This window comes from Nicotiana tabacum, chromosome 5, assembly GCF_000715075.1.
Source record: "Nicotiana tabacum cultivar K326 chromosome 5, ASM71507v2, whole genome shotgun sequence".
NCBI lineage: Eukaryota > Viridiplantae > Streptophyta > Magnoliopsida > Solanales > Solanaceae > Nicotiana > Nicotiana tabacum.
Window position 1 is genome coordinate 138960933 of NC_134084.1, and position 26025 is coordinate 138986957.

The 26025-nt window shown below is 36.6% G+C and overlaps 1 protein-coding gene across 1 annotated transcript; it reads left to right on the plus strand.

Moving 5' to 3' along the window:
- The first annotated feature begins 18906 nt into the window (after nucleotides 1-18906).
- Nucleotides 18907-22850, plus strand: LOC107815405 (F-box protein SKIP24). The gene is made up of 5 exons (XM_016640977.2): nucleotides 18907-19248; nucleotides 19863-20036; nucleotides 21223-21385; nucleotides 21474-21611; nucleotides 22157-22850. The coding sequence occupies exons 1-5, from the start codon at nucleotides 19010-19012 to the stop codon at nucleotides 22172-22174; spliced, it is 732 nt and encodes a 243-aa protein (XP_016496463.2). The 5' UTR covers nucleotides 18907-19009; the 3' UTR covers nucleotides 22175-22850.
- Nucleotides 22851-26025: the final 3175 nt, after the last annotated feature.

Genomic DNA, 26025 nt, shown 5'->3' on the forward strand with positions numbered 1-26025 from the left:
ACCCCCAACAGGCCACTTTGCCCGCCAACTAATTACGGGGACAAAGAGCAAGAAAAGGGGAAGAGAGAAAAATGGCTCGCCAGAAAGGCACCCTCTACAATGAAAACTAATTAAATCCTTTTGTCTGCTGCAGGAAAACAAAGGATTGATGATGGCAGCAAGATGCAACGCCATGGAAGTTACCAAAAAACCGGGGCAGAAAATTTTCTGCCGATTGTCGAAAATTTTCTCGGAAGAACGGGGAAACAATTAGAATACTTTAAGTTCTAGGTTGCCCACCAGTATAATGCGGGAATACTTTAAGTTCTAGGTCGCCCACCAGTATAATGCGGGAATACTTTTAAGTTCTAGGTCGCCCACCAGTATAATGCGGGAATACTTTTAAGTTCTAGGTCACCCACCAGTATAATGCGGGAATACTTTTAAGTTCTAGGTCGCCCACCAGTATAATGCGGGAATACATTTAAGTTCTAGGTCGCCCACCAGTATAATGCGGGAATACATTTAAGTTCTAGGTCGCCCACCAGTATAATGCGGGAATACTTTAAGTTCTAGGTCGCCCACCAGTATAATGCGGGAATACTTTAAGTTCTAGGTCGCCCACCAGTATAATGCGGGAATACATTTAAGTTCTAGGTCGCCCACCAGTATAATGCGGGAATACATTTAAGTTCTAGGTCGCCCACCAGTATAATGCGGGAATACATTTAAGTTCTAGGTCGCCCACCAGTATAATGCGGGAATACATTTAAGTTCTAGGTCTCCCACCAGTATAATGCGGGAATACATTTAAGTTCTATGTCGCCCACCAGTATAATGCGGGAATACTTTTAAGTTCTAGGTCGCCCACCAGTATAATGCGGGAATACTTTTAAGTTCTAGGTCGCCCACCAGTATAATGCGGGAATACATTTAAGTTCTAGGTCGCCCACCAGTATAATGCGAGAATACATTTAGCTCTAGATTTTGGAATCAGTAGCCCCGCCTGAAGACGGAAGGTTACAACAGAGATCCCCAAGCAGGAAACAATAAAATCCCCAGCGCCAAGAAGCAGAAGGCTGCCAAAGCAAGCGCACATTCAAAAGGAAGAAGGAACGCGTCTCAGAAGAAGCAGTTTGGAAACGTTGTAGCATGCCCAGTATAACAATGTTGATGAAGAAACATACCACTGAAGAAACCATTGAAAGATTTAAAGAAGAAAGTCATGTTCCCAGCAAATCAAGCAAAGTGATGAAAACTGGCATTCAGAAAAGGCGAAGGACCAGCATAATCTTCCAAGTTCACAAAATAAAGGCGTCAGAGGAAAGCATTAGCCGACAAGAAAGCAAGACAACAAGAACAAGTCGGAGATAGATGAGATCTCCTGCTCTAGCTTAGCTTCTTTCTTCTTTCCTTTCAAGATCAATGTAACAAGGAGATCAGTGAGCGGTAGCATCCTACAGCAGCATGCAACAGCGCACAACAGCAGCGAGCACTACAATCACACGGTAGTCCCAGCTACCAAAATTTCCCGAACTACATTGACCTGATTCCTGTTCAGCCCAGGATATGTAGGAAACCTTTGAAGCAAAGGTTCGGTCAAATCTTTTTCAAAAATGCTTCACACGGAGTACTCGGACGAGCAAAAATCGCCCGCTTTATCTTTGCGCGAAAACCCTTCGTGTCTTCGTGCAAAGAGGGGCAGCTGTAAGCACGTGATTTTTGCTTTACGAGCAATCGCTCCAAAAGAAAATAAAAATAGTGACAAATGATTTCGCTGTACAATTGTTCGAGTTTTTCGTGACATGTGTTGTTAGTCATTTGTGGATCTGTCCATTTTGCATTTAATCATTAACAAACAAAATACAAAATATGCATGTCAGGGTGATTAAACCATAATTCGGTCAGTAAAAGAAAATTCAAAAAATATATGTGCATCGTTCGTTCTAGGCTTTTAGTTAACTTACCGAAATATTTTTTGTGATAATTATGTTAAAATGTTGCATTGTTGTTGGTTTTAACTTCATTATTTTATTGTTTGTTATTTCATTTTTGTTTTAAAAAAAAAGGGATTGAAAACCGATTTGGGCCCAAAGAAATAAAACAAAAGATGGGCCCAAACCAGCACAAGTCCGGTCCAGACCAGGCCTGCCCAGGCACCTCCCGAAACGACGTCGTTTCAGGGACGGTTAATCTGAGCCGTTCATTTCCATTGATCCGATGGCCTTTATTGGCCCTCATGACCCGACCCAGTCCCATTTTTGACCGACCCCTTGCTTAACCAAACGGCACCGTATGGTCAAGCCTCCCCAATCCTGGCCATCAATTTTAATCAATCCAACGGCCAGGATCTAAACCCCTAGATCGTATATAAACCTGACCCCTTACCCCCACGCCCCAAACCAAACCCCCCTAGCCCCACTGTTCACCTTCGTCCCCGAACCCCCCTCCTCTCAAAACCTAAGAGACCTTAGGTTCCTCCTCTGTAACCCCGGCCACTCGGATTCCGATGACCACCAAAATAACACCCCCGATGCACCCAACCACCCCGAACATGAATCTGTCAACCGTTCACCTCGAATCACTCCGAATCTTCTCGAATCTTCAATCGAAGGTTCGAGCAAAAAACCAGATCTACACCGATTAACCCCAAACTCACACCACAGCGTCTCTTGACCTCCCTCACCCCCCGAATAACTTTGGTTCTGTTCTAATCTGACCAGAACTGAGCAGATTCCAAATCAGACCACCAGAAACCCTAGACCTTAGAGTTATGGAGGTCTGTCCGAATCAGTGGCAGGATCAGGGTCTAGCAGACTTTTACCAAAGTGTTCTCAGTTGAGAACACTTCGGTTAAAGTCCATTAGACCCCAAAATCACCTGGCCCGAGTTCGAGCTTGAATCAATCTTAGTTTCATTTTCCTGAGGTATTTTTCCTTTTTCTTATGTCCTCCTAAAATCTATCTGTCGTTCATGTTCTGGTTTGTTTTGTGTCGTGACTCGTCTGTCCATGTGTGTACGTTTTAAGTTAATAATGAGTTCGTTGTTGGTTTTATTGGTTGTTTGCAGTATATTATAGCTTGTGTAGTCATCTAAATAAGTGTCGTCAACTGAATTCACTTGAAAGATGTTATAGCTTGTGTAGTCATCTAAATGAGTCTACATTTCAGTATTGATTACTATGCCTGTTTCTTGTTGGTGCTACTTGTATCGGCATGACCAACTTGTACCCTTTAATTGGCACCCTTGTTTGCTTAAAGTTTGAATCATTGCCTGAACTTAGGCAGAGAATTGGCAATTAGCTTTAGAAATCTAACAAATCAACCTGAAAGCAGTTTGAGTTTAATTAGCTAGTAGTTAGGTATTGGCTGAAATTAGAGAGGTTTATATACTAATTATTAAGAGTTAGGGTAATACAGTAATATGCAAGGTATAAGGGTAATCTTGGCATAAGACAGGGTCTGATTAGGGGATAATTTCAGAATATGTCAAGTGGTAATTAAAATAGGATTAAATTAATGCTAATGGGGGACCAGACCTAAGAATATGGGAATTAATTGAATACTCAACTAAGCCCATAACCCTTGATTAGAGTAATAAGACAGGGCATGGGGCTGATTAAGGATTCCAAGAAAGGTGCCTTTAGGCATGGGGAGTTAAGGGGTATGGGCAGTCTGCAAGTAGGAGGAAGGCAACTCAGCTGCACTGGGTCATTTGGCCTATAAATAGGTCCTTTGAGAACCTAAGGGGGGCTGGACTTTTAGTCTTCAGAAAAAGAGAGAGAAAAGGCTGGAATTTTTAGTCTTGAGGCTGGAACTTTTAGTCTGAAGAGAGGTCTAGTGAGTTTAAAGAAAACTGAAAAGCATAAGGTAGTTTCCAATAAACATTGTAACCAAACACTGCCTGAAAGTTGTATAAGAGTGCATATTGGTCAAGCTGTCTTGGCCAAGTTCTATTGTTTGCATTGACTGAGCTGTTTGTGGTTGTTGAACTGGTGGTTTTGCTGCATTGAACACTCAGTTATTGCTGTTGTTTCATTATTCTTTCCTGGGATTGCTCATTTGGTGCTCGACTATTTGCTGGTTCTCCTTGTATTCTGGGAGACCTTGTTGGTTATCTGTGGCTGTGGAAAACACTTGGTTTAGTTGGTTGTTGTTGTGTTGTTGCTGTGTGTCTGCTGCTGCTGTATTTACTGCATATTGCCCAGCTGATCATTCCTTTCTTCTTTGTCCTCCTTACCAGGTACACAATCGATACCACTAATGTAACTGAGAGTTTGAACATGAATGCAAAAGAGAGGACCTGCAGATTGTTTTTATATACACGTGGACTGTTATGTTAAATGTCATGTAGTATATAGTAGTTACATTTTCGTTTGGATAATAGAAGTAGCCTACATGCTTAGTGTATCAATGTAGGTAAGTGAATGCTAGTCATATATGTATGCTGTTAGGTGAAAATATTCTCATTACAATAAGTTGTATTTTAAACTTAGTCTGATGATGTAGTATATTCTCTAACGTAGGTCAAATAGGAAAACTATCCACTTTAATTAAAGTACTTTCCTCTTTTGTCAGATTGCCACATATAAATTGATAAACTCACTTATAGAACAAAGAACCAGTTCAAGGCCTCAACCTCATGAAGGTCGAGCCCAAACCGAAGCAAACCAAGTAGGCCCGTATCGAACAAGCAGAGGCCCAGGTCTGGCCTATCACGCATGGGCTGGATTTGGGCCCATGATTATTTGTTCGGCTGGCTGTATGTGCAGCCTCATTTCTGATTTTTTTTGCTTTTCTGAATGTCATTACAAACAACTTGCAAGCATCTAATTAATTAGGACTATCTACTATTTTCAATTGATAAAGACAAACACGACAAGAAACGTAGTTGTTATAGGATATCCTTTTAAAAATAAGAACGAGATGAGCCTCGATGAAAATAAACAAAACGCGCAGATGCGGGGCCCTTGTTTAAATGTATATTATCGAAGCATTTAGGTTCCAGGACGGGTTGTTTAGCAAATCTCACAACCCTCCTAAAATAATAATACGTTTGACTCTTTAGGACGCGCCTTAATAAATCTTACCTTCTTAAACTCGGGTGCGCATTTATGCGACCCAAATCCAATTCTCAACGGAGTCGAAATGTGTTCCTAATCACGGGTACATTGATGTAACGTGGTTCGAGATATGTTTTCATGACGTTGCAAGTCCTATAAAAATAACAGTGAATGATAAAAGCGGTTAAAAGACAAAATTGGCACATAAGTTCATACTTGTATAAAATCAGATAATCAAGCCGAATATAACAATTGAGCGACCGTGCTAGAACCACGGAACTCGGGAATGCCTAACACCTTCTCCCGGGTTAACAGAATTCCTTATCCGGATTTCTGGTGCGCAGACTGTAATATGGAGTCATTCTTTTCCTCGATTCGGGATTAAAATTGGTGACTTGGGACACCCTAAATCTCCCAAGTGGCGACTCTGAAATTAATAAACCAATCCCATTTCGATTGTCCTTTAATTGGAAAAACTCCCTTGCACCCTCTCTGGTGCGGAAAAAGGAGGTGTGACAGTTGATATGGAAATGGCCTACAATATGATCATGGGGAGGCCTTGGATCCATGATATGGATGTTGTTCCGTCAACTCTACATCAAGTTATTAAATTTCCATCACCGTGGGGGATTTGTCAAATTCGAGGGGATCAGCAAACAGCGAGGAGTATCAACACTGTAATAGATACGAGCACCGTAAACAAAGAAAAATAGCAATTACAGGAAACAGTTGAAGGTGTCAGCAATCACACCTCAACTGAGCGAGAGAAAACAGATTTAGACTCGAGACCTGATACAATTCAAGAACCTGAGGAGAATGAAAATATCAAAACAACCATCGAAGAACTCGAGGCTGTGATATTATTTGAGCAATGGCCTGAACGGAAAGTTTATGTTGGAGCTAATTTAAACTCAAACATGCGAGGTATGTTAATTGAATTTCTAAAATCTAACGTGGACTATTTCGCTTGGTCCCATGCTGACATGATAGGGATACCACCGGATGTGATGACTCACAAATTAAACGAAGACCCATCCTTTACACCAATAAAGCAAAAGAAAAGAAAGCAAGGGGCTTTCAAAAACCAGGTGATTCAAGATGGGTCCAAAAGCTATTAAAAATTGGGTCAATCCGCGAGGTAAAGTACCCTAATTGGTTAGCCAACACAGTTGTTGTACCTAAGAAAAATGGTAAGTGGCGAGTCTGTGTAGATTATATAGATCTTAATAAAGCTTGTCCAAAATATTCTTTTCCTTTACCACATATAGATCAAATAATTGATGCACCTGCAGGACATGAACTTTTAAGTTTTTTAGATGCATATTCAGGGTACAACCAAATTAAAATGGACCCTAATGATGAAGAAAAAACTTCTTTCATCACAGACAGGGGGACTTACTGTTATAAAGTAATGCCCTTTGGTCTCAAAAATGTTGGGACAACCTATCAAAGGTTGGTCACCAAAATATTTCAAAAACATTTAGGAAAGACAATGAAGGTATATATAGACGATATGCTCGTCAAAACCCAGAAGTTTCATGATCATATTTCTCATCTATCTGTTACATTTGAAATTTTGTGAAAATTTAATATGAAACTCAACCCAGAAAAATGTGCATTTGGAGTTGCGTCAGGTAAGTTTTTGGGTTTTCTTGTTTCTAACCGTGGTATTGAGGTAAATCCTTCTCAGATCAAAGCAATAGAAGAAATCTCTGATATCCTTACTAATAAAAAGGAAGTTCAAAGATTAACGGGAAGAATTGCAGCTTTGGGGAGATTTATTTCCAAATCTTCAGAAAAGTGTTTTAAGGTTTTCTCTGCACTCAAAAAGCAAGATCATTTTGAATGGAATGAAGATTGTCAACAAGCCCTTAGAAATTTGAAAGCTTATTTGTCAAAACCACCGTTATTGGCAAAACCAAAGGTGGGAGAAAAGCTTCTCATCTATCTGGTTGTGTCTGAAGTTGCGGTAAGTGCTATTTTAGTCCGTGAGGACCAAGGTAAACAATATCCTATTTATTATGTAAGTAAGTCCTTACTAGATGCTGAAACACGATACCCACAGCCAGAAAAGTTAGCATTATCTTTGATCATGGCATGTAGAAAATTAAGACCTTATTTTCAATGTCATCCCATTGTTGTAGTTACTGCTTTTCCGCTTCGAAACATTTTGCATAAACATAAATTGTCAGGGAGGTTAGCAAAATGGGCTATAGAATTAAGTGAATACAAAATCATTTATCAACCTAGGACTGCTATAAAATCTCAAGTATTAGCCGTTTTCATAGCTGATTTTAGCCAGGGGATGCATTTAGAAGCAGAAAAAGAATTACAAGTTTTTAATGGTGCAAACCCGGGGACTTGGATTTTATTCACTGATGGTTCATCTAATGTAAAAGAAGCAGATCTGGGTATAGTTCTCATACCACCTACGGGTGAAACTATTAGGCAAGCTATAAAATGTCATTCTATAACTAACAATGAAGCAGAGTACGAGGCTGTAATTGCAGGTTTAGAATTGGCAAGAGAACTCGGCATAACACAAATTATAATCAAGAGTGATTCTCAACTCGTGGTCAATCAAATGATGGGGACTTATACAGCCAGGGAAACTCGAATGCAAGAATATCTCGAAAAGGTATGGGAACTAATAAAGCAATTCCAAACTTGGAAGGTAATGCAGATCTCAAGAGATGAGAATGTGGAGGCAAATGCTTTAGCTAATCTCGCATTTGCAGCTGACGTAGCAAATGACGCAAATGCTTCAGTCATACATTTATTTCATTCCGTTCTCGAACCTGATAAGAATGAGGTAAATTTTAATCATTTAACATGGGATTGGAGAAACGAAATTACTGCTTTTTTACAGCGCGGAACCGTGCCTAATGACAAAGGGAAGGCTCACGCGCTTCGCAAAAAAGCAGCTCGATATTGTTTATATCAAGGAAATCTTTATCGAAAGATGTTCGGTGGACCACTAGCAAGGTGTCTCGGACCCTCTCAAACAGAATATGTGATGAGGGAAGTGCACGAAGGACATTGTGGAAATCACGCAGGGGGAAGGTCATTAGTAAGAACATTAATTCGAGCAGGATATTATTGGCCTAAGATGGAAGAAGAGGCAAACAGTTTCGTGTCCAAATGTGATAAATGTCAAAGATACGGCAATAATATGCACATACCAGCTGAGTTACTACACCCTGTTATAGCCCTGTGGCCCTTTATGAAATGGGGAATGGATATCGTAGGTCCACTAACACAAGCAAAGGGTCAGGTAAAGTTTCTACTTGTACTCACAGATTATTTCACTAAATGGGTAGAAGCAGGAGCACTTAAACAGGTATGAGAGAAGGAAGTTAAAGACTTCATATGGCGAAATATAATATGCCTCTTTGGAGCACCAAAGGAGATCGTGTGTGACAATGGACCACAATTCATAGGAGCTCAAATCACAGAATTTCTTCAAAGTTGGCAGATTAAAAGGATAACATCTACGCCATACCATCCAGTGGGTAATGGACAAGCGGAATCCACAAACAAAGTCATTATCAACAACTTGAAGAAGAGGTTACAGGATTCAAAAGGTAATTGGCCTGAGATATTACCTGGAGTACTATGGGCTTATCGTACAACGACAAAAGCAAGCACTGGAGAAACACCATTTTCAATGGTTTATGGTGCGGAAGCCTTAATTCCAGTTGAAATAGGTGAACCAAGCACACGGTACGATCGGGCAACGGAGGAATCTAATGATGAAGAGATGCGGGTCAACCTTGATTTGCTTGAAGGAAGAAGAGAAGCTGCATTGATAAGAATGGCAGCACAAAAGCAAGTAATTGAACGATATTACAATAGGAAAGCACGCCTCAGATTTTTCAAAATTGGGGACTTCGTGCTTAAAAAGGTGTTCCAATCTGCAAAGGCTACTAATTCAGGAAAGCTAAGTCCAACGTGGGAAGGACCATATAGAGTTCGTGACATTGCGGGAAAAGGAGCATACGAGTTGGAGACAATGGACGGCAAAGTTTTACCCTCACATTGGAATGCCGTCCATTTAAAGAGATATTACTTCTGAGAAAGTACCCACGGTCATGTATCGCCATGTTAAAATTTTTCTTTTGAATTATTAAAGTTTTACTAACGATTTTAGATGCTAGGCAAAAACCCTAACTCGTGTTAAATGATGAGTCACGACCTGCAAGGCAAAATGGAGTATTCTAAAATCCCCATCCCAGGGTTACAATTAATCTGATGGAAATACACACGAGTTAGGCAGTCTTCATCTATAATCGCACCTCCGAGTCCCGTATATTTTTCTGTTTCAGGAAAAGGACCAAATTGAAAGAAATAAACAAGTGCTCGAGGCTTCATACTTCACCGCTCAAACACTTGGGGGGACTACATATTATACATAGATATGTGTAGAAAAACATATACGAATATCGAACAAAAGTCGACCACAAAGAGACAAGTGTTGAGAAAAAGTTACGAAGTCTTCAGCATTCATCATCGTGTTCAACAAACACAAGACATTCATCATAATGTTTTTCCCATGAGAACAACAGAGTCATCTCTCAAACTCATAAACGAAGTCACCTCTCAAACCCTTCTTAATATATAAAGATAGGGTCATGACTATGTACTGAAACAGGTTATGAAGAAAAACCTTGTTTATTTTATATTATGTAAAAATCTGTTACAAGAAAAACAGTTACGAGAAAGTTATAGATGTATTTTAATACATGTAATAGTCAAAAAACTTGTTAAAGTTCATGAATAAAAACTTGTCAAAGTTGTTTCATACAAAACATGTGTATTCCTATTTCTTTCATCGTATTATAACACCATTATGAAGTTGAGACGTCTTCTTCATTAAATGTCGACAAAATAAAAGGGCCCTCTTTTATAAGCCTCATGTTGATAATCCATGAGAAGAATCATAAAGCATTTTTAAAGGATAAAAATGCTAAGCTATTCTATAAGTCCTAGATAAATAGGCAAGAATAGAATATACAGAAGTACCGATAAAACTTCTTAATATAAAAGACTAAGTACAAACTTAGTCAGCAAAATATTTGTTTTTTGCAAATGCCCCATTATGATAACTGGGGACTTCATCAAAAGATCCCTTAAAGTTTCCAAGGGATAACACCACCAATTAATAAAAAAAACAATAAAGTTTGAAATACATTCAACTAATCACTGAAGGGGTTGGAACATCAGAAGTTGCAATCTCATTTTCAGGGGCAGTCACAGGCACGGTAACAACTTCTGAGGGAGCAACAATAGGAGCGGTTTCAACTGGGCCTGGAGTGTTAAAATCACCGAGGGAAGCAAGAGTCACGGGAGCTTCAGCTTCCATGGACTGTGTCATAGAAGTTTCACCCTCGGGAGCCGGAATTGCAACTCTAATTGCCGCAGTAGCCACTTCTTCATTTAAAAGCTCTTCTGCCCCAGGAGTTCCAAGTGCAGGAGAAGGAGTATCAACTGGTTGTTGGCTTTTTTCAATAGTGTCTAAGACTTTGGCTAATTCAGATTGCAATTCAAAGTTTTCTTGAGTAGCTTCCATCAAAGCATCACGGCGAGATTTTAGAAAAGCCCAACTTACCTCTATGTTGAAGTTCTCCTCAAGAAGTCCATACTCCCTTTCCCACATAGCAAGATCGTTCTTCAATATCTGGTGTTCAGCTAAGTGGGAGTCAAGGGAAGCTTCAAGGGAGGCATGAGAACTCTTCAAAGCACGTATCTCGTCAGAGGAGATCCTTAAGTCAGCCTGAGCTTGAGTCAAGCTTTGCACTAACTCCCCTGCATATTCTTCTTTCTTCTCCACAAGTGCCTTAAGCTCTCTGATTTCTTCACTGGCCTTTGATAATTGTTCTGAAAATGAGCACTCCAAAAGCTCCTTATCTTTTTCAAATTGGCTTGAAGAAGCCTTGGCAATTGCTAGCTCATAAGTCAAACCATACTTTTGCTGCTCCAGGTGATTTATACTTTCTTGCAATTCCTCTATGGTCCCCTGAGCATTCTCAAACTGCTCCTTCCAGTTTGTTGCCTCAAGCTGGGTTTCCTTGGCTATTCTCCTAGCCTCAGAGATAGCCTTCGCAGACTCTCGATCCTTCTTCTCTAGAGTGGAGATTCTTCCCATTAACTCAGTACCAATAAGATTAGCCTATAAGGGAAAGGCATCAAATGTGAGAATATAGAGAGATAAAAAAAACTTGTAAGTTAAAAGAGAAGTACCTTCAAGGTAGAATGAACTATGTCATTCATCAAAGTCAAGCAACTGTGGCTCTCCATCTTCTTCTTCTCAATATCTCCGATTAGAGGCTCGAGCCAAACATCAGCTCCACCAGTCTTTCTCAAAAGGCTATTATTGGCAGGAACTTCAAGAGTAACACTTCTCATAGCCATGTCTCTGCTGCTAGAACCCGCCTCTGTATGTTTAACAGAGGGAGGGGGAACAATGGAAGGAGGAGTAGTAGAAAAGGTAAAAACAATAGGAGCTGTGGGAGTCAAAGAAGGGACAGTAGGAGCATTTATGGGAACCAAAACAGGTAAGGAAACAGTAGTCGATAAAATAGGCAAAGAAATACTCGTGGTTGTCAAAGGAATAGAAGGAATAGAAGAAATGGGAATAGAAGAAGAGAGGGGAGTTTCATCAAGAACTGGTCCAAACTCTCCACTCTCAAAACCACTAACAAAGAGACGTCGAATTGATTCATTAGAGCCTCTTAGAGTGGTATCCTCATCAGAAAGGATTTGAACAGGCTCGGAGATAGAGGCTCGAGCAGGAGTATCTTCAACTTCATCCCCATCAATGACGCGTCTCCTGGCTCTTGGCCTAGCTATCAAAGAGGTATTCTCTTCTTCCTCATTCTCAGAACTTTCTTCTACAACTTTTCTTTTTGGTAGCGTGGCCCGAGTCTTTTCCAAATCAAGTGAAGCGGTTGAAGACGCTCGAATGGCAACGGCTACCTCAGCTGTCATACCCCTGATACCAAATCCTGATAAAAAGAGGGATAAAGAATTAAAATAAGAAAGAATTTAATATACGGCAAAGCATAAGGAAATACATACCATGGGTCTTCACTTTCCAACCATTCAAAAGAGAAATTGATTTCCAAGTTCTCGCCTCCATAAGCGCAATCTTCAAAATTGAATCTACCCAACCACGAAAGTTAAGAACGTGTTCCACATCTCCCATGGTTGCTAAAAAAGCCAAAAAGAGACGAGATTAGAAAAGAATTCAAAATTCTTAAAAAATAGATACGGTAAGTAAAAGAAAAACTTACGTGCAAAATTCCACTTCTCAAGGAAGGGAATGTTTGTTTCACCCAACAAATCCACCGTACGTACAGCAACGTAACGACAATACCACCCTCGATCCTTGTCATCTTCGGGGTTTACCAAAACCTTCTTGCTTCTTGCAGTCAAGGTAAAAACTCCATGGCGGAATAATTTGGGGTGGTATAGGTGAACAAGATGGGAAAAGGTAAAATTAACATTGGCTTTGGTAGACAAATACCTTAAGCAAGCCATAGCTCTCCAAACAAGAGGACCTACTTGTGCTAAGCAAATTTTGAAAAAGCGGCAAAATTCAAGTATAACTGGGTCAATGGAAGGATTCAATCCCAAAGTAAAGGGATAAGTATAAACGAAAGAGAATCCAATTCTAAAAGAAAAAATTCTCTGGTTTGGGGCAGGAATCATCATACGAAGATTATCTCTCCAATTACAATCTTTCCTAACAGTGGGAATCACAAGTTCAGTTATTAAAGAAGGATAGGTGTCAGCTTTTTCTAAATTTTTAACTTGTTCTTGGAGAGATCTTCTATCATTCCCAAAAGATAAATCATTGGGTACGATTTCTTCAACTAAAGGTTCCTGAGTAGGTTCAGAAAGTTCTTTACCTTTAGAAGAGGGGGTCTTTGGGATAGAACTCCTAATACCAGAAGAAGAAGAAGAAGAAGAAGAAGAAGAAGAAGAAGAACCAGATGAACCACCACGAGTGGATCCTAGGCTCAAGCTCCGAAGCCTACCTCCTCTGCCTCTCATATGTCTTACGGGGCATTGGGGAAGTGATCTAGAATTGGAACTTTTCTAGAGTTAGGGTTTGGAGATGACATTGTTGAAGAAGGATGAACTAAAGGGGAGAAAAAGCAAAAGTGAATAATAAATTGCTTGTTGAAGATCTATGAAGAAGAAGACAAAAGAAAGAGGGTTAAAAGTCTATAATAAAGGCAACTATCACTTCGTGAATAGTGGGAATGAAGAAGCCTTGAAAAAAGGGCGCAGAATTGCAGGACCAATCAGAAAGTGACACGTGTGTAGAGCATTAAATAAAAGGTGACACGTATGCAAAGCATTAATTAAAAGGGACAATTGAAGTGTTAGTACTGTCATAGTATTAATTACGGCAAAAATTCCCTTTTATGAAGATCCACTTCCCAGATATTTAATTGATAAATAAATAAAAAGTGGGGGGACTATCTGTATTGGGAAAAAACTGAATTTACATTGAAGGTGACGTGGCATGACACGAGGACTGGTCAAATGGTCAAAACATGATGATCAGTTAAGAGGCACGAGTGACAACAGATACGGGGAAAGGAAAGCTAAATAGGCACGATAGGCAATTCGAATAATACAAGCTTCGTACCTATTTAGGTCATTTAAAGCCAAGAGATCAGAAGGCATTGAAGACATGGATATGATGACGAAAAGGAGTCCAAATTCAATATTAAATACCCAATACGTTAGAGAATTGGTATTAAATAGGAATGATTGTGTAACGTCTTATTTAATATCATTTATTGCTCATAATTGTCCCATTAAGACTAAGGTATTACTCCTTTACTTAGAATCAACTATAAAAGGAGGAGGTCTTGTCATTTGTAAGGACAGAGGATATCAAAAATATTACATTGGAATACAAACATATTTACTGCTTATTTGTCATTCTCAAAAAGTCTATTATTTCTTTTTCGTCTCCTGATTACCAGTAGCCCGAATTTCTATTTGTCTTTAGCTTTGACCAAAGAATCACATTTTTGGTTAAACATTAATGTCAATATATAGCGCAGTGTGCGAATGGTTGTGAAATGTTAGGAGTACAAAGCTTTAATTGCTTGGGATGTTTGTAGATCAGTTTTCTTTTCTTTCATAATGTTAAAATTGTTCTGTTGCCTGAGATTAATTCTCGAGATCTACTTGTTGTTAATGGATCGATAAGATTATTGTTCCAATAGATATCTCTTCTATAGAGTTTATTAATATCTAAGCTCATTAGTTTACCCCCATATCTATCTGAATGATCGGTCTCAACTCAGGAAAAAGATTGCAGGTGAAACTAATGTGAAGTTCTATTTAATCAACTTGAGAAAATAAGAAGATAAATCAAAGAACTCATCCGTAGATTTAAAGGTTGTCAAATTTATTTAGGTCTACGGGAGAAAATGTTAATAAGGTATTTCAAGCTTTTTTGGAACTCGCTCCCGAAGCGAGACACTTTCAAAATGCCTTACACTCATGTGGGGTTAGTTCTGTGAAGCTTACGCCCATCCCCCCTTCAAGCGCCCGACTGTGCATCCTAAACACACCTAACATTCAACGCTCAGGACTCGCCCAATAGTTTCGATGCAAATAATGTGGTGAATTGACTAATTTGCACCGTTGACTCTCAAAATTCTTTAACAAATGAATAATTAAAGTTTTATATTTTTTTATTTGAATCTCTGGGAATATAAAAATTGTGAATAACTCAAATAACAAACATAGTATTGCATATTTACTAATTAAGAATATCGTGAGGGTGAATATCATTTGAATATTTTTTCTAAAAATAGATAACCAAAATTTATCTCTTTACTTGATAGATCTTCATGTCTTAGTTCTATATCTCTCAAAATTATCATATATTTATTATTTAAAATAATTTTATATTTAATCATGAAGGAGTAATATTTTAAATTACAATGTTGATAAAATTTATTGAGTATTTACTTTTAAGGAGGTAAAATATGCAGTATGATAATATTTTTTAAGAAATTATGATTTTTAATTGTTTGAAAGCCAAGACGTTGTAGTTAGTTTATATTTCATAGTAACTTTAACAGTATTGTATTATTTATACTTGTAAAACATGCTAAATATTTTATTTTATATGATTTTTTTCTTACTTTTTTTAGTTTTCTTGAACTTTTAATGTATCTTTTATAAAAATTTGTTTGGTTATAATGCTATATTATAAATTCATAAATTTAAAAATTTAAAGATCTGTGGGGATTTTGTCACATGTTTCAAAGCTTTTGCCTCGACCCGTATTAAATAAAACGTCATGCCTGACGCTCTCGCCTTTTAAAACATTGATTTCAATGAACATAAAATACTAATAATTCTTGATATTGGTAACTTAATGTGCCATATATTGTCTAAAAATGTTAATAAGGGTATTATATGTTAGTTCAAGAAATATTATATCATCATCAAACAATTGAATTTACATGATAATAAATCCCAAATTTAGTCTGTAATTGATGTAAAGTTGACGGTCAAATTTGGTTTGACATTATATATATTTATGTATATTGTCAAAATTAATGAAGAGAAATATCGAGACAACATAAGTTGCCCATGAGGTAAAAACAAAACGAAGTAGACTATATCGTGTTCTCCTTCAACGATTTGGTGACATTCATATGAACTCACATTACAAAGCTCTCCAATAATATACATCAAATTTATCCGTCTCCAACTTCATCAAGTATGATCTGAAGGTTGATAAGAGTATTCAAATCTACCTACTACAAATTAAAATAACCTTTGGTTAAAGATATTTATATTTTATTTGTTGCTAAGGTAAACTAAAAAATATAACAGAAAAAGAATGAAGGCCAAAGTATTGGTGGATCTAGAAATTGAATATCGAGACCTTAATATGTTAATTTATCTAAGGATCATGAAAGTGAAATGGCTAAATAGTGTGGCTGTTGGTTTTCACAGTTAATCTAGGGATAACACTTATTGTCCATTAAGAAATTAAACAACCAAGTTAATTAAGACATTGACACAAATTATAAAAATTAGGAGAAGGTGACGTACTTGTTGAAGAAGAGTCCAAAAGTCGAAATTGTGAGAAATACTTGAGTGACTAAAGAATGAAAATGGGAACTCACTTGTGAAGGTTGGGCTTAGGAGAAGGTTGGAAATAATTCAATAAAATAAGAATTCGAGAGAAAGAATTAATTTGATTGGTTACATATATGTAGGAATTTCAAGACTCAATATTATACATAAACTAGTGAAGTTGGCCGCGCTTCGCACAAGCATGAATAACATCATCATTAAATTTTCAAAATGATATTTTTGACTTTCTCTGGAAAAAATTCATGCAACCTGACCGATATTTTACTAATTTGATTTTTTATTTTCTTGTTCACTTAGAGCTATTAGTTTGACTTCAATATACATTCGATCAATATTTAATAATTTAAAAAAAAAAGTAACTAACAGATAACCTTCTTTACAACGTGAGCCAGATTTATTCCTATTTCCCACACAACCACCTTACAGACCGAAGCATCTGGCCAAGATAACAATGTGTTTCATATTTATAAAATGCCTAGTTTTATTTCTCAAAATAATTGGAAGTCAATTTTTGATCGACCCGAATTCAATTCGACTATCAAATTCACTTTTTAAGGGATAATAAATTCTCCAAAACTTTAAAAAATAAATAATAATATAGACGTTGATCTTAGGTCTATAAAGAGTTGAAGGTACCTTCCCCTTGTTACTTTTTTTCTTTTTCTAATACTATAGGGTAGCATCCCATCGTTATATTTACTTTTAATAAGACAGGGTACCATACCTTGGTTACATTCTTTTTAGTAATACAATACTTTCCCCTTGTTATTTTTTTAACGATATAGGGTATCCTACCCTGGTTATATTTTCCTTTAGTAATACAAGGTAGCATCCCCTCGTTATATTTTTTGCTTAGTAGAACTAGGTACCTATTGGGATATACTATTAACCATGCGGATTAGCTATAGTATTATATTTTATTCTTTATGAAATAATTATTTATTTAATTTATTCAATTCAATAAAAGTATTATTTTAAATAGATCATTTGTTATATATGTATTCTTTAATTATGTAGTAGACGATTTAGTGTATGGAGTCTTAGCTCATGCACATAAGATTAAATTGCCAATTCCCATAATTAATAAATTATGTTCAAAATCGAGGGTATTGTTAGGAAAAATATCTTGACGATTGTAGCACAATATTAAAGTATAATTTATCTTGATTATGGAGTGGTTTTACTCCAACTTCTCGTGCTAGTATATATAACGAACCAAGTAGAGAAAAGATATTTTTGTACTGAATATATAAAACATTCTCTCTGATTCATTAAATGAGCTTATACTCCTAATCTTAATATAGTTGTTATGATCAATGTGATTTATTTATTGTTTTGATTTATCAGAATGTACAACTCTATTTTAAATTAGTGTATGCCTGATAGATTGGACAATAACGAATGACATTTGTGAAATAATAATTAGTTGATAGAATCCATGACTCGACCTTGAGTTTGATAATACCCATTTATGTAAGCTTATAAGTTTTCATGTGAAAACTCGGTCGGTGGATTTTGTATCCGTCACATGAAATAGTTTAAAGCGAAATTATAAAGGATTTAATTAGTTGGTTAAATTAAATTGTTAGTGATTTAGTTTAATTAATTGGTAATTGTAATCTTAACATGGGAGTTAAAATAAGTTTGATGAATTTTGAAACTCATATTGAGGAGTTCAATTGCAGTTCTTTTAGTGGAATTAAACTGTCATTAATTATAATAGGATTTAATTCGTCCAAAATTTTTGAATTAATACTATAATTGGTAGTCTCTTATAATTTCTGTGGTCCCTGCTATACTTAGTAAAACTTTAACAAACTTGGGAAGAAAGTTACATGGGAGAAAAGTTCTATGTTTGAGTTGGACTAGGATTCTACTACACTAGCAAAATCCTACACGATTTTGGCCTTTTTTTTTTACTTAATTGCGGGTCTACATATAGAAGACTAGTTTCACCTTATAACTCATTCTTCAGAGTAGTAGTATTTGTCCACACATATATTTTCGTCCAAGGCCTACTATGAGCATAGCAGAATATTGCAGTCATGAATTCTTGCTCGGCGAATGATTTGTGCAACAATTTCAAGAGGTTAGTGCTTCTAATCTCTATAACTAAATCATTGTCAAGATTATATATATGTGATACATGTTTCGCTGCGCATGTTCTAACAAATGTGATTTTAATAATTATTTTGGTTGATAATCTCTTTTTTCCGTTAACATTTTAATTAAGTTCCAGTATAATATTCTTAACTTTCGACCTTGAAAATGAGAAAATCCTAGATTTTAGTTGGACTTAGGATGCACGAGTATGCTATTAGAGTTGCAATTTAGTGGTTACAAATTTATACTACATCTAAGGGTATTCAAGGAAAACCAAAAAACTCCATCAAATTAAAATTTGATCATGACTCAATGTACATAAATTTATATTTATGTCAAGGTTGTCATCACGAAACCTGAAGGGCAGTTGTGTGACATCTAGATTTTGAGTTTGAGCTGTTGATTCTCCACAAAATCTCCAACACTAATTTCTTAAGAAATTAATCAACAAACATATGAAGTAGTGGAGGTTTTTTTATTTCAAAAGTAAAAGGGCCAAAATATTCTTGAACAATTTGAAATGGGACAACTTGTCTTCCAACAAAGATAAACTTTATCCTACTTGGAATGTTCTAAGACAAACTCGCCCGGTGTTATAAAGTAAATAAAGGGGAGGTGTTAACCAAATAAGGATCTTTTTTATATTTGTGTTTCTCTTCTTAAAATTTGAATAAGGCCCGAATTGAACAGACCGAAATAATTAGGGTCGGGTTGCAGAAAATGTCGGCATCAGCTTTACCGGACGAGCTATGGAGACGAATCCTTGAAATCGGAATTGAATTCTACAACTTCAACTACAAAGATCTTTGCTGCCTCTCCATAACTTGCAGACGTCTCAACCGACTCTCCGACGACGATTCTCTTTGGTCCTCTTTGTTCTCCGCCGATTTTCCCCAATATCCTATTAAGCAACATCGTTCGTCTTCTTCTGTCTCCAATAAATCGCTCTACAAAATAAGGTATATATGCAGTACTCAAATTTTATTTATACATGTGTATGTGTGTGCTGTTTTAGTGTCTCTACATCATATAAATTCTTAATTTTGCACTCAGCTTTCCCACGAGTATTTGAAAGTTAAAATCACTTGGGGAAAAAATTTAAACTTTGCATGTGCAAGCTCGTCAAACTAGTTTCAGCTTCAAATTCTCTATTTCAATTTGAAGTTGAAATAGTGGAAAGTATTGTAAAATAAACATTGAATTACACATAATATGACAGTATTTGCAAATGATATGTATGTCCAAATATTCTGTGATGGCCAGCAGTCACAAAGACACCACACTTGTATGCCGGTAAAAGCTTACCCGCACCCGCATTTACACCAAATCATACTAATTTACCATGATTAGGTCATAACTTAAGGTGACAACTGTATTCATTTACTATTGTTTAGTGATAAGTGAAGACACGTGTCATGTATTCATTGGTTTCGTGTAAACACTGGGTGCAGGTAAGTTTTTACCCTTCTATATCTTCTATTCTCAGCCATGTCATCTCATCTTCCTGTTAATGTTACCTTCTCTGGAAAATCTTTTGATGGGAGTTCATTAATTGGTTGTTGACATCAACTAGATATGAAAAAATCCGAGAACAGAAGGCTTTGGCCCATAGAAGGGCCGTTTTAAGAATTCAGAGTGAAATTAATGAGCATTCTAGGAGGATTCGGGAGATGGAACTTCGATCTGCAGAGGAGAAAGAGAAGATGAAGAACACTGTTGCTGAGTTTTTAAATTTGCGTAAAATCAGGTAGTGGACAGAAGGCTACTCGTATGATGTTATTTATTGTTTTTGTTTCGCAATTTTGCTTACAATACTGGGGATGGGGTCTTGCTTTAACAAAACAGCTGGTTGCTCGCGTTTGAAAACCTCACAAACAGAAATACAATTAGGAGATGATAAACTACATGTGTATGGTAGCTTGACAAACAACAACAACGACAACAACAACAACAACATCCCAGTGTAATCCCACAAGTAGGGTCTGGGGAGGGTAATATGTACGCAGACCTTACCCCTACTCCGAGGGGTAGAGAGGCTGTTTCCAGGAGACCCTCGGCTCAAGAGAGCAACAAGAGACAATATATTAGTACTATCAATAGACTCATAATAAATAACATAAAATACATAACATAAAATAAAAAAATAACAACAATATAAGAAATATAGGAAATACGAAAAGGATGGAGAAAAGGATGTAAGGTATACTAATATCCAATAGATACAGCCCTGCATCAGTAGCTGATCAGTAGCATCCTAAGACTAACTCCTAAATGGCTAGTCTCACTCTAATGCGTTGTAGTAGTATTCACAAGTAATATTCACAACAATATAAGAAATATACTCCCTCCGTTTCAATTTATGTGAACCCATTTGACTGGGCACGGAGTTTAAGAAAAGAGAGAAGACTTTTGAACTTGTGGTGTAAAATGAAGCACATATATTTTGTGTGGCTATAAATCATTGCATAAAGGTAAATTGTTTCCAAATAGGGAAAGATGTCATTCTTTTTGGCACGGACTAAAAAGGAAATAGGTTCACATAAATTGAAACGGAGGGAGTAGTAATATTCCCTGTCAAGGGCCATGTCCTTAGAAATCCTAAGTCGTGTCATGTCCTCAGAAATCCTAAGTCGTGCCATGTCCTGCCTGATCACCTCCCCCAATACTTCTTAGGTCTCCCTCTAACTCTCCTCGTGCCCACCACAGCCAGTCGCTCACACCTCCTCACTGGTGCATTATGGTAGCCTGACAAAAAAGAAAACAATTACATGTTTATGTATTCCAGTTTGTGCAGAGAATAATGTTTTATACAAGAGCAGTACGATCTTGTTTGCGTGTTTGTTTGTAGAAGCTTCGTTATTCTTTGCTAGTCAAAGAAATATGTAAAATAACTCAGCTGATGTTTGACTTTGGTATTGATTTGCTTCTATCAGGCAAGCCTCAGTTGCACTAAATGTTTGGCAGCCGGAGGTTGTCCGAGGTAAGCAAAAGCAGATAGTTGAGCAATGCAATGTACCTGTTAACAACCGTATCCATGCCATTGAGATGGAGCTCAAGCTTTGCAAACAGCAAGTTGAAGGGTTTGAGAAGGCCCTTGTAAGTTTACGTCTATTTTATGGAGAACAATGTATCATTCATCTAATTGATGAACTGCATTATAATCTTTTCCTTTGTATTATTGCAGAGAGTTGAAAAAAGGAGAATGCAAGCAGCAAAGGAAAAGCTGGCTTCAGTAGAATATCACCCCTTGCGAGATTTTAACTTAGCAGTCACACCGATTGCTGAACAGGCCATGAGAAAAAGATTAAGAACATCATCAAGTGTAAATTTCTAAACCTTTCTACTTTTTCCACGCAATTTGAGTTGTTGTTTTTAGGAATGGTAAATGCTTGTTACTTGAGTTGGGATTGCAAGAATGCTGGGGGTGGGGATGGTGAGAGCATCTTTGTTTTAGAGTGATACAAAAGCTACGTGGATATAGGAGTGGCTTTTCCAGATTGTCAACTTTGTTTTAGAATGATACAAAAGCAAAGTGGAGAAAAATATTGCTATGGAAGGGATGGTGAGAGCATGTACTGATCTCGAGATATCAGCATATATCTTTTAATGGTACTATATAGGTAATCTGGAGAAAATGTAGTGGTGTTTTAGTCATCCACTTACTAAGAAAGCGGTAGCGAGTTAGCTTGTTTGTTCATGAGGGTGATTTTTTTATTTTCTCCGGCTCTTCACCCTTCTCTTTTCCTTTTTGGTTGTTGGTGGTGGTTACTATCAATTTGATAGCCCATTGGTTCTGATTGCTGGATTACTGTATTTATAATCTCGGTTGCAAAATTGGTGATTCCTTAAATCTGTTGAATATCTCAGAAGGAAACTAGGAGTTGATGCACCATTGAATTGGATGAGTTACTCATGGCAAGGAATCTTCAAATTGGTCTACATGGCAATGGATGGTACAATGCTGCTGTTCAGCCTATTTGCATCTCTGTCCAAGCTGCACTGATTTTGCAGTTGCTGTGTTCCTGTTGATTTTTGCCAAGTATGGGCTATGGCAGATTCGGTTCACCTCGGGTGCATTTAGAAACAGATATATGGGATATGAGGAAGGGGAGTATGATGTGTGATATGCTCGACCATGGGGAAGGGTGTTCAAGAAATGGAGGATTATTCTTCGGAGTCTGAAAAAGAGAGCAAAATGCATGTTGTGCAATTGGAAGGGGGACTGTAGGGCTATTTTGGATTATCCAGTAGGATGCTGATACATGAAAACACAGGTTGGTTGAGAAACTTTACTTTGTGACTCACACAACTGACACAAATTGTGCGGGGTTGTCTATGTTGGACAAGTGGTGTTTTATGGAACTCAAAATGCCTCACACAACCAACACTTTTGGGTTCACAAACTCTTATAAACAGGCACCCTTTTAGGTCCCATAGTTTTCACTTGACAAACATAGGCAACCTTGTAAAAAAATTCGTCAGTATTGGTGTATTTTATTTTCTGATAATTTGCTTAATAGTCGAACCAAATAATGAAAAATGTCCTTCATAGAGAGAAAAATCCAGCCTTTTTTTGGATTACTTCGTTAATAATATCTACTTATGATTTGACTTATAATTAATCTAAGAATATATCGATCACATACAATTGTTAAATTGATTTACCTTAATAATAAAACTAATTTTTGTCACATAAAGGAGTACTTGAATATTATTACTATAACCATAAAATCTTTAAATTTTATTCATTGCAACAATAAAACTTACTTACAAGACAGATTTTACTGTTAGAATAAATAATCAAAAGTAGCCCGTGATTTGCTGGATTTTGACATCCAAGTAATGAAATAAAGGCCATTGTACGTAGTTATACAAGACATATGTCATTACGATTACTAACACTAATTAGGACGTAGTCGGGAAACCATTCTTTATTATTGAGCATTTTATACTACTATTAATAAGCGAGAACCGAGAGGAGCTTCCGGTTCAAGTGAATTTCCGAAAAAACTCATAGAATTTTACTTTATTCCATTTTTGTCCATGTTTTCTATTAGCACCCCCAACTTATACAAAAGCCCAACACCTGTGAATTCATATGGACAATTGTGTCGTATAAGAAGTCCTAATCATCTGCTCATCTTCTCTCCACCGTGGTCTCTATTTTTTTGTGTCATTTTTTGATCTGCTCGATTGTCTCAGTTGCTTCTCTTGCCAGGTGAGTGCTAAAATTTGTTATTCACTGTTCAAATTGACAATTATTTGGGTCCTTTGTTGGGTTAACTCTGTTTTTGCTGATGTTTGTGTGGTTACTTCTTTTATGATTACTGCAATTTGTAGAGTCTTATATGTTTGAGTATAATGGGAAAAAAATTAAATCTGTGTTGATCAAAACTCTAGGAGTTGATTTTGCCTTTGTTAAAGTATTGGGTTTTTTCCCTTTCGATAAGTAGAGGGATATCAAAGTATTGCGCTTTCCTCTGCCATGAAGTAGTAAATTAGGAAGTTGATTTCAGCTTATCTTCTCAACAAAAGGGAGAAATTGCAGTATTCTTTTCAACACAAGGGTGGAATCTTTTCCCAAGAAGGGATTTTAATGATTGGGAAGTGGAAAGACTATGTATTCTGCTTCAGAGGTTAAACAACATAACCTTGGATCAAGTTTGCACTATACCTGATGCCTCAAAGTATTACCTGATAGTCTCTACTGAGTCTATTTATCCAGCGGAAAGCTGTAGCAATACAAGGATTGTTTGCTGACATAAACTAACTACTTAATCTCTAATAAAGGCCAAACACTGTGTGTATCGAATTTTAGCTTAATATGCTCATCCAGCCCAAAGATTTCAAGTAGAAGAGTTTACCAAGAGATAAGTGTTAAAGATAAGCAATTTTGTAGTTTATCCTTTTTAAATATGCTCATCCAGCCCAATTACAATTGAGAAGATGACAAATGGGCATACTCATAGCCATTTGTATTTGTCAACGTAAAACTTTTTCAGGAATTACTTGAATGACATCTTAAGAGTTAATACAGTATCCTTTTTGTATCCGCTGCAATATTTCGCTCACCTGTAGTACAGTAAATATCTAACTTTGCCAAGTGCGTGTCCTCATGCTGAAGTTTCAACTGAGTTTCTGTATTGACATAATGATCTACCATGAAGTTGAGAAACTTTCAAGGAGTAAGCTAAATATCTATACCTATATTATATTAAAAGCACCAAGGCCCTTAGCGAAATATTGTTCGCCTTTTTTACCCTTTAAAATTTAATTTACAATGAACAAAATAGTAATTTAAGTTACTTTTCTAATATTTAGGACTTTAAAATTAATAAATTTACTTTTCTAATATTTAGGATTTTAAAATTAATAAATTTTGGTTATTATATCTTTCATTATTGAATTAGGTCCTGATATTTAGGAGTTAAATTCAATTGAGATTTTACTTCAAATAAGGAAATGATTCCTTTTATTTTAAAATAGTACTATTTCGTATTATTCTACGAACACTAAAAGATCTAATATCTAAGGTTTCTTTACAATGCAATATAACTAAATCATTATCGGCAAAATACAAACAACTCTACATAATACAAATAAAATATATAAACATATGTAATAGGAAAAACTCTAAGTACCTGCTACTAATATTTTTAGGAGGTGCGTGTATGGCCAATCTTTTCATTCCCAATCTTTAAAAGACCAAAATATTTGATTTTTTATTTGTATTGTTTGATAAATATTTAAAAATCATGCTAAAAGCATTTTTATTTTTTGTTTTCAAGTCATATGAACAATATAATTTTTGTAAAATATTCCGACAGATGTCCCCTTAAATTACATTTAGGCATCTAAAAACTTTGGTGAGACATAATTTTTTCATTTATTGAGCTAATTAATGAGAACAATATCCATTATTTTTAGGAATTTTTCTTTGAATTTCATTTTATAATCTTATATAACTCAATACATAGTCTAATATTTACGTGATTCTTAAAAAGTATGGGGTACACGCGCAAAGCGTGTACCCTGAGACTAGTAGACATAATGGGTAAAAGCACCAACTGTCACACCTCCTTTTTACTACACCCCCGAGAAAGGGGTGTAAATATAAGGGAGTTTTTCCAATTAAAGGACAATCAAAACGGGATTATTTATATTAAATTCAGAGTCGCCACTTGGGAGATTTATGGTGTCCTAAGCCACCGGTTTAAAATCCCGAATCGAGGAACGATTGACTCTGTAATACAGTCCGCGAACCAGAAATCCGGATAAGGAATTCTGTTAACTTGGGAGAAGGTGTTAGGCATTCCCGAGTTCCGTGGTTCTAGCACGGTCGCTTAACTGTTATATTCGGCTTAATTATCTGATTTAGAACGATTTGAACCTACGTGCAATTTTAACTTTAACCGCTTTTTAATTAAGAAAATTATATTGAAACGGGTTACGCGCACGTATACCCATTTGTTTGGCGCGTCAAAAATCATGTCACGCGTACGTGTCCACGATTAATAACGTTTTATTAATGTTAAGAAAATTGGGCCAAAATTGCGCATACTCCGATTTTGCTTTTAGAATCGTAATTATGTCACGCGAACATGTACACAACCACGATAGTATTTTATTAAGATTAAGATTGTTTTGCCCGATGTTGCGCGAACGCATACGTTGGTCTTAATTCTGGAACCCGTAATCATGCCACATGAAATGCACCCGCGATTCGCGACATATTT